Below are 15,498 nucleotides of genomic sequence, written 5' to 3'. Positions count from 1 at the left end.
GGCCCAAAGCGCTGGTCCACGGCTTCAACCCAGCCCACGTCAAGGAAGGTCAGTGGTCTGGTAACAGCCGTAATGGTGTCTCTTTAAGACACTCTGGCATCGCTAGTGATGTCACAAGTATGTGTGTATCCAAAGTTACACACAAAGATGCTTACACAAGTTACACATCCAGTATTACACACACACAGACATTGTTTTCACTCCATAAATAATTAACCCATTTATTTCAATTGTATTCATTTATTGTATCTTTTATTGAATAGTTTTAATTCATTAAAGATAATAATAGCTGTAGATCTGAGAGCAGAGCATCATTCATCACCGCAGGGAGCCTTCAGAGGGATCCAGTCGCTATGATGACAGCAGCTTCAGCTTCCTGGAGCTTTTCTGTCCACCTGTATCTGCAGCTGTCGTTTTGACTGACTCTGTTTTTGGCCTCTGATCAGTGGCAATAGTCTCAGAATACCAGTGTGTGTCTGACTGGATTTGTAATCCATTCACATTCCTGTGCTTAACTTTGGACGGTTGTGAGACATGATGAGTAAACCGTGAAATGAAAATGTGTGCATAACTGGGATCTTGTAAATATGAGGTCACAAATATGAAGACATTATGAACATAAAATAAAAGTACACATACGTAATTACAATTTCTACAAACGCTAAATTTCTACACATAGACTTTTCAACTACAACCTTACAAATGTGATAATTGTGAATCCAGACCTTCTCCTGGGTCTGCAGAGGTCATCAGGAGTCGCCTGATGAGCTCAGACAGAACCGGTTAGTGGACGAGGACTTTTGACTCATTTCACACTCCAGACAGCCTGATATTCATGAGCCGTGGTGCGTTTAAATGCTGGTGGAAAGCTGGTCATCTGATTTCTGCTCTGAGTTGGTGTCCTCATCCTTTGGACTGTGCTTGTGCCGAAGTGACAAAGATGTTAATTTGTTGGATAACGGAATATCTCTCCACTTCTTTATAATGCAAAAAATGTTAATAGATATATTGTGCATCATGGTTTAAAAAAAACGACCACTAGGTGGCAGAAAACAGGCAGTTAAACAAAATGAGCGTCCTGGTGGTCTGCCCTCAGACATGAAACCAGCACACTTTGGTCTCCATTAAAATGAGACAAAGAACTTTTAAATGATTCCAGATCACGTTTTATATTTCTGGTAGTTTGACACGATGTCCTCCTCATATTTTTCTATTCGTGGGAGCTGATGTCTATGTTAGCTGTGCTACTTTAGCTGCTCCATACTTATTCATTATTATTTTTAGCACAATTTTTAATTTTTTATATATATATATATATATAAAATTTCCTTCTCACCCACCGCGGGTGGTTCTTATCCTCTGAGCTCGGGTCCTCTACCAGAGGTTATATAGATATAGATCTATATATAGATCTATATATAGATCTATATATCCTCTACCAGAGGCCTGGGAGCTTGAGGGTCCTGCAGTATCTTGTGCCAAGGACTGCTGCACATTTCTGGACTGAGATGTCTGATGTTGTTCCTGGGATCTGTTGTAGCCACTGATCCAGTTGGGGGTTACTGCCCCGAGGGCCCCGATGACCACAGGCACCACTGTGGTCTTCACCTTCCAGGCCCTCTCCAGTTCCTCCCTGAGGCCCTGGTATTTCTCCAGTTTCTCCTTTTTCCTGATGTTGCAATCACTTGGTATTGCTACATCTACCACAACGGCTTTCCTCTGATGTTTATCCACTACGACAATGTCTGGTTGGTTCGCCATTACCATTCTGTCTGTCTGGATCTGGAAGTCCCACAGGATCTTAGCTCTGGCGTTCTCCACCACCTTTGGGGGTGTTTCCCACTTTGATCTCGGGGTTTCCAGTCCATATTCTGCACAGATGTTTCTGTATATATATATATATATATATATATATATATATATATATATATATATATAAAAGCTGGACTCAAGGACAGCACAGAGGCCCTCATCCTGGCAGCCCAGGAACAGGCCCTAAACCCAGAGCAATAGAGGCCCAGATCTACCACACCAGACAAGACCCAAGGTGTAGGTTGTGCAAGGAGGCCCCTGAGACAGTCCAGCACATCACAGCAGGTGCAAGATACTGGCAGGGAAAGCATACATGGAACGACATAACCAAGTGGCAGGCATAGTGTACAGAAACATCTGTGCAGAATATGGACTGGAAACCCCGAGATCAAAGTGGGAAACACCCCCAAAGGTGGTGGAGAACGCCAGAGCTAAGATCCTGTGGGACTTCCAGATCCAGACAGACAGAATGGTAATGGCGAACCAACCAGACATTGTCGTAGTGGATAAACATCAGAGGAAAGCCGTTGTGGTAGATGTAGCAATACCAAGTGATTGCAACATCAGGAAAAAGGAGAAACTGGAGAAATACCAGGGCCTCAGGGAGGAACTGGAGAGGGCCTGGAAGGTGAAGACCACAGTGGTGCCTGTGGTCATCGGGGCCCTCGGGGCAGTAACCCCCAAACTGGATCAGTGGCTACAACAGATCCCAGGAACAACATCAGACATCTCAGTCCAGAAATGTGCAGTCCTTGGCACAAGATACTGCAGGACCCTCAAGCTCCCAGGCCTCTGGTAGAGGATATATAGATCTATATATATAGATATAGATCTATATAACCTCTGGTAGAGGACCCGAGCTCAGAGGATAAGAACCACCCGCGGTGGGTGAGAAGGGAAGCATTAGCTTCAGTAACATAATATATATATATATATATATATATATATATATATATATATATATATATATATATATATATATATATATATATATATATATGCAACCGTATAACAATGATGAAGAGGGGCCCACAGCTTGGCTCAACCCACATCCCCCTAAGTCCGGCCCTGCACACAGCCACAGTTGCTCATTCAACCAAGAAAAAGGGAGCATTAAAAAATTCCTGGCATTCGTAAATAAAAATTTGCAACAAATATGAGTGATTTAAATTCAAGAAAAAGCTTTAAAAACATTTTTTTGTTAAAAAATTATTCTTACAATTTAAAAGATTTTAAAGTTTTTTTTTTTTTTTTTGACAATCCAAAACATTTGATCACAATTAAATTTTTTTTGTTTGACATGATTTTGTTTTCGATTGAATAATATTGAAGCCAGTTTGTCTCCATACAGGTTTGGTTGTTTTGATTTCCGTCATGATGGAGCAGGAGTTTGAAGACAGTGACGTCACAAAGGATCATATCGTCATTTTGCTTTTCTTTACTTGTGTTTATTTGCCTAATTAACATCTTATGAGTTTGATTTGACATCAACAAGTGTCCTGATGTTGATCAGGTCGGTGCTGACTGACGGCAGTTCCCATCCTTCGCTCAGTTGGACATGAGGTCAGCTGTTGACCGCCGTCCACATCTTGCGTTACGCCAGACTCCTTTTTGGTTTTGGAAATGTACTGAGTTGTAATCCGGTTTAGATGTTCTGGCTGTCGGGATAGATAATGGTTGCTGTAAACGGGTTGCTGTGAGGTCGGTTCATCTAGATAACTCGTGTACTTTGAGACGCATTGCGACCCAAACGCCCTGCAGTGATCGGGGGAGGGTTGCTCCTCGCCGGCGCACGTCGATTTTTTCCCGGAAGTGATAATAGCAAAATACAAAAAGTGGTGCAGGATTTTTTTGAACAATGTTTTTTAAAGGTTTGTGTATTTTAATGAAAATGCCACAAGTACAAATAAAAAATTTTAAAATATTTCCAGGGAGCTATAGCGCCACCAGTGGCAGTGGTTGTTAGGACTCTGCTTATTTCCACCAACCTTACAGCCAGGTTTTGTAAGGTTGGTGGTGAAGAGAGAGTTTGTTGAAGGGCAGACATCCTGGTGAGTAACTACAATGTCCAGTGGAGCCCCAGTATCAGACTGGTTTAACTGGTCTTCTGGTTCTGGTTCTGACCTCCAGAAAAGACTGATCCTCCAGTCTTTTCTGGAGGCCATTTCTGCCATTTGCCATCATTATCCCAAAGCAGTTTATCAAGAAGTTATTCAACAGAAGCTAACAGCAAAGTAGCTCTTAGCTTCTGCTGACATATGGTGGATAACGTTAAAGCACTAATAGCTACTTCTACATCTCCTTAAAATAGCGTTTCTCAACGGGGTGGTACCGCCCCCGGGGGGCAACAAAGGGCAGCAGAAATATTTGCATAGGGAGCGCTGCGATTCCTTTGGGAGCGTTTGGTTGAAGGTAAACTTTACACCTTAAATGACAACAATATCAGTTCACACTTTGAGCTACTTGCTAAAAAGAGCTGTGTAACATAATGTAACTGTATAAATGGCAGTTCTTCTTGTCAGTGTTTCTGTTAGCTTCCATTAGCTTGTGTTTGCTTCTGTTAGCATCCATTAGCTTCTGTTAGCTTGCATTAGCTTCAGTAAGTTTTCATTAGCTTCTGTTAGCTTCTATTAGCTTTTGTTAGCTTCCATTAGCTTCCCTTAACTTGTGTTAGCTTCCATTAGCTTCTGTTATCTTCCATTAGCTTCTGTTACCTTCCATTAGCTTTTGTTTGCTTCTGTTAGCTTCTATTAGCTTGTCTTAGCTTCTGTTAGCTTCCATTAGGTTGTGTTAGCGTCCATTAGCTTCTGTTAGCTTCCATTAGCTTCAATTAGCTTGTGTTAGCTTCCATTAGCTTCTGTTAGCTTCCATTAGCTTGTGTTAGTATCCATTAGCTTCTGTTAGCTTCCATTAGCTTCTGTTATCTTCTTGGCGCAGCTCCGTCCTCCTGCTACTGGTGGCTTCACTGCATCAGGTGAAGGACAACGAAATGTTGCTCTGTTAGAACAGTAGAAAACTGTTTTCCTCTGTGTTTTTACGCCCCCTGGTGGCAATAAGATGAAGGTGCTTGATTCTGATAAACGTGATTACTAAAATCACAAACCCTGAAAAATGAACCCGTTTAATAAAGAAATCCCTGAGTGGGTGATTCCACGATACAGAGCGTTCATTTAGTTAGCGTCGGTGCGGTAAGCCGTCCGGTAGCAGCACAGGTTTACGTCGGTCTGCTTTTCCCCATCGATTCGCTCCTCCACAGAAAAAACAAAACCCCGCAAAACTCAGAAACAGGAGAATCGGGACATAGAGCAGAACAACGGACCAGATTGAATCAAGATCAGAGAATCCTGATTCTCTGAGGGCAGATCAGGATCAGGAGGAGGAGGGAAGATGCTGGAGCACCTTCATCTTATTGCCACCAGGGGGCGTAATAACACAGAGGCAAACAGTTTTCTACTGTCCTTGATTTTGATTGATGTCGGATTTATATGGATCTATGAAAAATGGCAAGACAAAAGACATTTTTCTGATAATAAATGACTTTATTATAAGTCAAACAGAAGATCGGTAGTCCGAATCTTAATGGAGGCACGTAAAACCAACAGCTACTGGTAACCTGAAGAACAGCAGGTCAATAAAAACAATAAAATAAAACTAAAGAGGACAATAAACCAAGAAAGGATCAAATGAATAGAAGGCAACTAAATGGAAATGAACAATGAACAAAATGCAAAAATAAACTAAGAAACTAAACTAAATAGAGGAATAAACTTGTATGGCAAGACCTTTCGAGCAATAATTAATACCGAACAGACAGACACTATTTTCACATAAAAGGTAAAATAATATTTTGCCATTTGTTTGTTGGGACCACAACCAGTTCTAACAAGAGATATATTTTACTGAGAAAACAGTAGGAAACTTAGTACTTATGTTTTAAATTATATTTTATTTCATAATTTCTTCAGTATTATTTTTTATGTTAGTGTTAATGTCATGATGCCGTTCAGTGACTCCATAACACTGGATTAAGAACCAGCTTTGTTCTTTGTAATCTCTGACCTGTCTATTGATTTATTAACTTTAAATCAATAGACAGATCTAAAGATATAATCCATGTTTCTGTTCAATATTTCTCTGGCATTAAAAGGATCTGGAACTTTTATTTTTCCCCTGAAAGTTCTGGTTTGCACATTAATGGCGCGTGGGTGAAATTATGTGGATGGTACTGTGATGTCCCATTCTCCTGAAGGCAGCACGGAGCTGCAGCAGCAGAAACTGACAGGAGGTGGAGAAGAGTGACGATTGATGAAGTTGCAGTTCGATCATGTTTGCTTTTTAGGGCCCAGTTTTTTGCAAATAGTTAAAAGTTTGAACTGGACACTTTGGACAATCTGGACACTTTGAACAAGATTTAAATCAGAAAATAAAAGTTAGGTTAAGAAAAAGCTGATCATCAAAGTTTGAGCCCGACTGATTTTAAGTTGAATGTTCATTTGCATTTTTTATACTTAGACTGTAAGAATAATTATTTTCTTGTGTTCTCTCGACAACTAGTCATTTTCTGTTAATGATTTTAGATGATAAATACAGAAAGAATAAAAATCATAACAGCAACAATCATGACATTAACTATCGATGCGTTCAGTGGAAGCAGCAGGCCCAACACAGCCGCACATTTTAAACTTGAGCTGCAGCAATGCATTCTGGGTGAAGAACCTGTGGAGAGGAAATGGAACTGCTGCGTAAACAGACTTCAAAATAAGAGCATGAATATAACGTCTAACTTCCAGTGGAAATATTCAGTTGATAAGAAAAACTTAAACACAGATGTTGAACTTTATTTATTCACTGAAAGTTTACTAAACTTTATTGGAAAAGTCAGGGGAGCTAGGTTAGCTAAGATGCTAAAATCATTAGCTGTGCTGTTAGCGTGTTAGCGGAAGTGCTGCCATCGCCTCACAGATCCAATCTGGGCCCAACGGCCCGGCTTCCTGCGTGTTTCTGGTGCCATCAAGTAAACGGTTCTGGTCCCAGTGGGTCAGAACCCCTGGACCGACTCAAACCAGTCCGGCGTTCTGTTCCAGGTCTCTACGGATCCGCCCTCCATGTCTGGGACTGGACCAGCCCACAGGAAGCTGCAGACTCTGGAACTGGGAGAAGATGGCGCCATTCCTTTGGAGGTCCGCTTCCTGCACGACCCCGACGCCACCGAGGGCTACGTGGGATGTGCCCTGCGGGGATGTGTCTTCAGGTTCTACAGACCCCGGTCAGAACCACCGCTGTCATGGAGGCTGCCGGGCTTCTGTAGGAGGTTCTGGTCCAAACGCAGGAGGTTCTGGTACCAGAGGGTCCATCGGCCATCATGAGGGGTTCCACCTAAAAACCATTTATGATTGAAACTGGAATAAAGTTGGAAGGTTTTTATGTTACTAGTGAAATGGACCAGAACCACCGAGAGCCCAGAACAGAGATAGCTGGAGATCTGGTTCTGGTGTCCATCATCAGAACCATCAAAAGGTTCTGATAGTTGTGATGTTTCCTCAGAAAGGCGACTGGGCCGCAGAGAAGGTCATCAGTGTTCCCAGTAAGAAGGTGGAGGGATGGATGCTACCTGAGATGCCAAGTGAGCCGACGGTCTACCTGTCTCTGTCTCTAACCTGTCTCTATCCCACCTGTCTCTGTCTCTAACCTGTCTCTGTCTCACCTGTCTCTGTCTCTAACCTGTCTCTATCCCACCTGTCTCTGTCTCTAACCTGTCTCTGTCTCACCTGTCACTAACCTGTCTCTGTCTCACCTGTCTCTGTCTCTAACCTGTCTCTGTCTCACCTGTCTCTAACCTGTCTCTGTCTCTAACCTGTCTCTGTCTCACCTGTCTCTGTCTCTAACCTGTCTCTGTCTCTAACCTGTCTCTGTCTCACCTGTCTCTAACCTGTCTCTGTCCTACCTGTCTCTGTCTCTCACCTGTCCCTAACCTGTCTCTGTCTCACCTGTCTCTGTCTCTAACCTGTCTCTGTCTCACCTGTCTCTGCCCTACCTGTCTCACCTGTCTCTGCCCTACCTGTCTCACCTGTCTCTGTCTCTAACCTGTCTCTGCCCTACCTGTCTCACCTGTCTCTGTCTCTAACCTGTCTCTGTCTCACCTGTCTCTGTCTCTAACCTGTCTCTGTCTCACCAGTCTCTGTCTTACCTGTCTCACCAGTCTCTGCCCTACCTGTCTCACCTGTCTCTGTCTCTAACCTGTCTCTGTCTCACCTGTCCCTAACCTGTCTCTGTCTCACCTGTCTCTGTCTCTAACCTGTCTCTGTCTCACCTGTCTCTGTCTTACCTGTCTCACCAGTCTCTGTCCTACCTGTCTCTGCCCTACCTGTCTCACCTGTCTCTGTCTCTAACCTGTCTCTGTCTCACCTGTCTCTGTCTCTAACCTGTCTCTGTCTCACCTGTCTCTGTCTTACCTGTCTCACCAGTCTCTGTCCTACCTGTCTCTGCCCTACCTGTCTCACCTGTCTCTGTCCTACCTGTCTCTGTCTCACCTGTCTCTGTCTCTAACCTGTCTCTGTCTCACCTGTCTCTGTCCTACCTGTCTCACATGTCTCTGTCCTACCTGTCTCTGCCCTACCTGTCTCACCTGTCTCTGTCTCTAACCTGTCTCTGTCTCACCTGTCTCTGTCCTACCTGTCTCACCAGTCTCTGTCCTACCTGTCTCTGCCCTACCTGTCTCACCTGTCTCTGTCTCTAACCTGTCTCTGCCCTACCTGTCTCACCTGTCTCTGTCCTACCTGTCTCTGCCCTACCTGTCTCACCTGTCTCTGTCTCTAACCTGTCTCTGCCCTACCTGTCTCACCTGTCTCTGTCCTACCTGTCTCTGCCCTACCTGTCTCACCTGTCTCTGTCCTACCTGTCTCTGTCTCACCTGTCTCTGCCCTACCTGTCTCACCTGTCTCTGTCCTACCTGTCTCTGTCTCACCTGTCTCTGTCCTACCTGTCTCTGCCCTACCTGTCTCACCTGTCTCTGTCTCTAACCTGTCTCTGCCCTACCTGTCTCACCTGTCTCTGTCCTACCTGTCTCTGCCCTACCTGTCTCACCTGTCTCTGTCCTACCTGTCTCTGTCTCACCTGTCTCTGCCCTACCTGTCTCACCTGTCTCTGTCCTACCTGTCTCTGCCCTACCTGTCTCACCTGTCTCTGTCTCTAACCTGTCTCTGTCTCACCTGTCTCTGTCCTACTGTCTCACATGTCTCTGTCCTACCTGTCTCTGCCCTACCTGTCTCCCCTGTCTCTGTCTCTGTCTCACCTGTCTCTGTCCTACCTGTCTCACCTGTCTCTGTCCTACCTGTCTCTGCCCTACCTGTCTCACCTGTCTCTGTCTCACCTGTCTCTGTCCTACCTGTCTCTGCCCTACCTGTCTCACCTGTCTCTGTCTCACCTGTCTCTGTCCTACCTGTCTCACCTGTCTCTGTCCTACCTGTCTCTGCCCTACCTGTCTCACCTGTCTCTGTCTCACCTGTCTCTGTCCTACCTGTCTCACATGTCTCTGCCCTACTGTCTCCCCTGTCTCTGTCTCACCTGTCTCTGTCCTACCTGTCTCACCTGTCTCTGTCCTACCTGTCTCTGCCCTACCTGTCTCCCCTGTCTCTGTCTCTGTCTCACCTGTCTCTGTCCTACCTGTCTCACCTGTCTCTGTCCTACCTGTCTCTGCCCTACCTGTCTCACCTGTCTCTGTCTCACCTGTCTCTGTCCTACCTGTCTCACATGTCTCTGCCCTACCTGTCTCACCTGTCTCTGTCTCACCTGTCTCTGTCCTACCTGTCTCACCTGTCTCTGTCCTACCTGTCTCTGCCCTACCTGTCTCACCTGTCTCTGTCTCACCTGTCTCTGTCTCACCTGTCTCTGTCCTACCTGTCTCACATGTCTCTGCCCTACCTGTCTCACCTGTCTCTGTCTCACCTGTCTGCAGGCCTCATCACTGACATCCTGATCTCGTTGGATGATCGCTTCCTCTACTTCAGCAACTGGCTCCACGGTGACATCAGACAGTATGACATCACAGACCGCAGGAACCCTCGATTGGTTGGACAGGTCTGATGTCATCACATCTGTCTCTTGCTACAGCGAGACGTCGGAGTGAGACGGCTCACCTGTCTGTCTGTTCCAGGTGTTCCTGGGAGGAAGCATCATCAGAGACGGACCAGTCAAAGTCCTGGAGGATCCAGAAAAGCAGGAGCAGCCGGCTCCTTGCATCATCAAGGTATAATACCTGAGTCTACCTGAGTGTGTCTGTCTCACCTGTCTCTAATCTGTCTCACCTGTCCGCCCCTCAGGGGAAGCGTGTCCCTGGAAGTCCCCAGATGCTGCAGCTCAGTCTGGACGGTCGGAGACTTTACGTCACCACGTCTCTGTTCAGCGGTTGGGACAAGCAGTTCTACCCGGACATGATGAGGTACCGACCCGCGACCCGGAAGAGCCCGGCGCCTGCTGAGGACCGGAGCCGCGTGTTGGGCCACAGAAGCTGAGCGTGTCCTGGTGTTTTGCAGAGAGGGCTCGGTGATGATGCGGATCGATGTGGACGCGGAGCGGGGCGGCCTGTCCCTCAACCCGGACTTCCTGGTGGACTTCGGCCGGGAGCCCGACGGGCCGGCGCTGGCCCACGAGCTGCGCTACCCGGGGGCGACTGCACCTCCGACATCTGGGTCTGACGTAGGAGCGCTTTATCAGCAGCTCCGGTTTGAAATGTTTCTGCTGAAAAGCCTTTGAATAAATCAGATTCTGTCTCTAAAAGATAAAAGACAAAAACGTAAATCTGCTCTTCACTGGTCGCAACGCGGCGGCGCGACCCGCAGCAGTTGCTATGCTGCACTGCCATGCTACACTGCTATGCTGCACTGCTATGCTCACTTTTATGCTACGCTGCTATGCTACACTGCTATGCTGCACTGCCATGCTACACTGCTATGCTGCACTGCCATGCTACACTGCTATGCTGCACTGCCATGCTACACTGCTATGCTGCACTGCTATGCTACACTTTTATGCTTCGCTGCTATGCTGCACTGCTATGCTACACTTTTATGCTTCGCTGCTATGCTATGCTGCACTGCCATGCTACACTGCTATGCTACACTTTTATGCTACTGCTATGCTACACTGCTATGCTACACTGCTATGCTACACTTTTATGCTTCGCTGCTATGCTATGCTGCACTGCTATGCTACACTGCTATGCTACACTTTTATGCTTCGCTGCTATGCTATGCTGCACTGCTATGCTACACTGCTATGCTACACTGCTATGCTACACTTTTATGCTTCGCTGCTATGCTATGCTGCACTGCTATGCTACACTGCTATGCTACACTGCTATGCTATACTTTTATGCTACGCTGCTATGCTACACTGCTATGCTACACTGCTATGCTACACTTTTATGCTTCGCTGCTATGCTATGCTGCACTGCTATGCTACACTGATATGCTACACTGCTATGCTGCACAGTAAAGTATTTAGCAGAAGCTAATGCTAAGGTGCTAATTTTAAGGCAAATTAAATCTACAATTTTTGAACCATTTATTGTTGCCATGTTTTGTTCTTAAATATCGTATTTATGTTTCCATCTGATTCTCTAGCTGTTTGTCTCTTCCTAAGTTTCTTCTTAATCTTTCTCCAGGAAACGGAACCGCCGTGTAAATGGGCTCTTCAAAATAAGGGCATAAATGTAATTTTTAAAAGCCCGAGCCAGAGATGTTAAGGTGGCCCAGGCGGCTCCGGCCGAACCGAACCTCCCGGTAAATGTTCGGTGCTGCCCAGCAGGGCGCCCAGGCCCTGGACGCGCATCTCCAGTCTGAGCTGCAGCTGCAGGTCCAGACCTGCCGCTGCTGGTTCCGACAGGATGATGATCGTTCATCATGTGATTAATGACGACATGTCGCCATGACGCGTCTGTTCAGCCGCTCATCACTTTCATAACTCAGTCATGACCAACATGGCGACCGTCACTGCTAAACTCCACCAGCTCAGGCTGGTGGGATGAGCTGTGAACAGCTCTGGGCTTTGATTAGGCCGCTGCAGAACCTCTCCCATAATGATGTCAAGTTAAACAGGAAACATTGAATCCATGTTTCTGACTGATTCTGTTACGTCAGGACAGAAAGCACCTTTTAATTCATGTGTGAAATATTAATAATCATTAAACACTGAAGTTACAAACTGCAGCTTGAAGTTCTCTGGCTCCGTCCGAACCCTGAGGCCCGAACTTCTGCTTCAGGCTGGGGGTTAAAGGTCACAGTGTGTCCCATGTCCTCCACTTCCTCCCATCTTGGTTCTATTTCCGCCCTAACGCAAACTCTGCATTTTTACGGACTTCTGCAAACTGCATTACCCACAATTCATTGCTGCATGTGACGTTGAGTTAAAAGGCGGATTTATGGCAATGATTTTTTTTATTGAAACACAATAACAATGACAAACTCAAACAATAATGAACATTACAAGAAAAAAATAAGATCACAACTCTAACAGAAAATAAAGGCTAGAACAAGAAATACAAAATTACACAACAAAAAAACTAAATAAAGGTAAGTTATTGAGAAGAGGGGCGAACTGAAATTCTTCCATTAAATCACAATTTATTGCTTTTAAGGTCTTTTTCAGACATCTGTTAAAGGAGGAAAGTTTTTTTGAGAGCAGAGATTGACAGGGAGCATTTTGCATAACGGCATTTATGGATATAATATTTGGTTATAATCATCAAAACATTCACTAAAACTTCTACATTTTTTTCTTTGATATATAAACCAAACTGAATTATTTGTGAAGAATTAAAGTCCACATTTACAGATCTAGAGGATAAAAAGTTACAAGTTTTTTCCAACTTTATGGAAAATTAAAGAAAATATTATGACAAGGCACATTAGTGATAAAAAGTTTGATTTAATAAACTGAGCAGGAAAGAAGAAATGAAAATAAACACAAACTAAATGAGGAAAGAAAAATGTCACAAATGAAAGACAAATTTCAAATCTTAAATTAAGATATTAACATATTGGATTAAAGATTGTAAATAATAAATGATTTCACTTTAAAGTGGAGTTGATTTTTAGAAAGTAGTATTTGAGAATGAAACTTGGGATTAGATAAATCATCATTTAACTCTGTTAGAAGACCAATTTTCATTTTCTAAAACTAAAGATGGAATAGATTTATTGTACAACATCCACTTTTCAAAGCTTTCTAAACTTTAACCGTCAGAATATTGTCAGATTATAAAGTTGCACACAGTCTTAATGTGGCTTCCATTAATGAGAGCAATTAATTTTTTAATATATCCCTGTTTCCTTTAAATATATTCTTCATATTCCTTCATATTGTTAAAAGTCTGTTACTCGTTGCCTCCAGATCCGTTGATTCAGTGTGTAAACGTGAAACCAAGCAGCAATCACTGTTCAACTTCACAATCAACCAGAATTTATTCAAACAGAAATGGAAGAGCAAAATCCCACCAACAACCCAACCTGATAAAAAGATGCAAAATCAGCAGGAAAACATTCATTATCTTATAAACAAATGCAAAATATGAAGACGCTGTGCGTCACCCAGCGATCTGACCAACTGTGTCAGCTCTATTACTTTTATATCTAGGCGTGTGTTTACTGTGTGACCGTCGTCTAGAGCTGCTCTCTGCAGCGTCGTGGCCATCCGCCAGCTGTTTGCATGAATTCATCGCTGTCAGTTTTCACGGGAAGGAACAATATGTGACAGAATGGACTGGAGAAATAATCACACCTTTTCACTGTGTTTAAGGACTGCAGACTGCACTTCTACTCAACTAAGATATACTAAAGTGCAGTTACAGCAGTTCGCCACTAGTTGGCACAGTGAGCACCACTGACTCAGCACAGTTTCGTGCAGTGGCGGCTGGTTCAGGCTCTTGTTGTCAACAGTGTTCATCGAATAAAAGAACCTGCGAAAATCACACTGACTCATCATCAAGAGTGCAACAAATAGATGAGCTATTGGACAGAAACATGGAAACATTTTACCTGACAAACTGGGACCAGTTTATCAGCTATCTGTGTTTATTATTCTTCCAAACTGGTTCCTGAACCGCATTGAGCTCTCCTGACCTCTGACCTTTGACCCAGTGCAGCAAACAGCAGATTTGATAATAACATTGGCAAATCATTTCATGTAATATTATAAAGTCTTCTAAATCAGACTTGAACAGCTTCAATACCAAAACATGTTGCACTCAACATTTTCTGATTAGTTTTCTACGTCTTTGGTTGTGATGAACTAAAACATTTCAGATTAATACGTGACTCACACATTTATTAAGACTGATTTCATATAAGAACTACTGATTCGACTCATTTTAATCAAATTATGTCTAAGAAAAAAGTTCTGCTGATCAGATTATAGTTATATTGATTGAATCTTTAATCTAAACATTTCAACATGCGCTAAAGTTAATCATCATTCAAACTAGTATAATTAACTAACATTTCCAACAATAGACAAGGTATAATTATGTTTTGAAGACATTTTCATATTGGCACAGCCAGCTGATGTTTACAAACATCAGCGTTGACGACCCTGTTAATGCAGTTTGTTGTTTTTTAATTTAATCCAAACTGGTTCCCAGTGGAGAACAGATTCTGTAGATATGGATCATAATCTGACAGTTTATTATTATAACTTTATGTTGATTCACCACCAACTACAGCATTAACTTTATGTCATGATAACTGATGGACGTTACTCTGTTAGTAACACACAGCAACACATCAGTGATTTAAAGTTGATTCAATGTGATGACCTCATCGTTCAGCGTCACTTCCTGTGACAGGTCGAGTCACTTCCTGTGACAGGTCGAGTCACTTCCTGTGACAGGTCGAGTCACTTCCTGTGACAGGTCGAGTCACTTCCTGTGACAGGTCGAGTCACTTCCTGTGACAGGTCGAGTCACTTCCTGTGACAGGTCGAGTCACTTCCTGTGGGTCGAGTCGCTACAGGATGAAGTTCAGAAACATTTTTGGTTGCAGAGCCAGAAACTCTCAGCAGGTTGGAAATGTTAATATCTCCCATTACAGGAAGCTGAGAGCCGATTCAATGATCAATGATCAATAATCGATCAGTGCTGGTTAGAAAAGCTTCCACTCAGGCTCACATTCTGCTGTTCATGACAGGAAATGAATTGATTCTGGTGAACCTGGAAGGGATGGTCCTGTTCCTCATTGGTTCTGATCCAATGAAGCGAACTGATCGCTGCTCTGTAGAAACTTGTTTTCAAACATCATTTTCACAAGTAACAAAAAACATATTTGGTGAAAATTGGATTTATAGTGAAGTTTTGCAAACGGTTTTGTCACATAGTTAGGATTTTTCAGCAGGCATCAACGCAGCCACCTACAATTCAGAAACATCTGCAGTGCGCGAAGGTTTCGCCCAGTTAATCCATAACACCGGCCCTTCTGTCCCAACCCGAACCCTGACTGAGTCCACTTTCCCCGTGGAGCCCCGGACGGAAGTTTTTACAAACCGAACAGCCAGAGAGGAGAAAACGGTTCTGACCCGCCTGGAGGTTCAGTCTTCCTCATGGGTTCCTCTCTCTCCAGATAAAACATGGATGCTTCACCTTCCATGTTTGTCAGTTATTCATCACTAACAGATTAATTGACTGTTGTAGCAACAGAG

The 15,498-nt window shown here is 43.9% G+C and overlaps 1 protein-coding gene across 1 annotated transcript in view; it reads left to right on the top strand.

The window, feature by feature from the left end:
• LOC129380012 (methanethiol oxidase-like) overlaps nt 1-11,374 on the top strand; it is a 35,066-nt gene extending 23,692 nt beyond the window's left edge. The window contains 9 exon segments of the mRNA XM_055060977.1: nt 2-48; nt 6,897-6,937; nt 6,939-7,172; nt 7,261-7,435; nt 9,767-9,888; nt 9,965-10,057; nt 10,131-10,249; nt 10,344-10,471; nt 10,474-11,374. Of these exon segments, the coding sequence (XP_054916952.1) occupies nt 2-48; nt 6,897-6,937; nt 6,939-7,172; nt 7,261-7,435; nt 9,767-9,888; nt 9,965-10,057; nt 10,131-10,249; nt 10,344-10,471; nt 10,474-10,505 (991 nt within the window). The 3' untranslated portion in view covers nt 10,506-11,374.
• The last annotated feature ends 4,124 nt before the right edge of the window (nt 11,375-15,498 follow it).

Source organism: Poeciliopsis prolifica, unplaced genomic scaffold (assembly GCF_027474105.1).
Source record: "Poeciliopsis prolifica strain line A6 unplaced genomic scaffold, Auburn_PproV2 SCAFFOLD063, whole genome shotgun sequence".
In the NCBI taxonomy this organism is placed as follows: domain Eukaryota; kingdom Metazoa; phylum Chordata; class Actinopteri; order Cyprinodontiformes; family Poeciliidae; genus Poeciliopsis; species Poeciliopsis prolifica.
The sequence above is the reverse complement of the archived record's forward strand: the minus strand, read 5'-3'. Positions and strand labels throughout refer to the sequence as shown.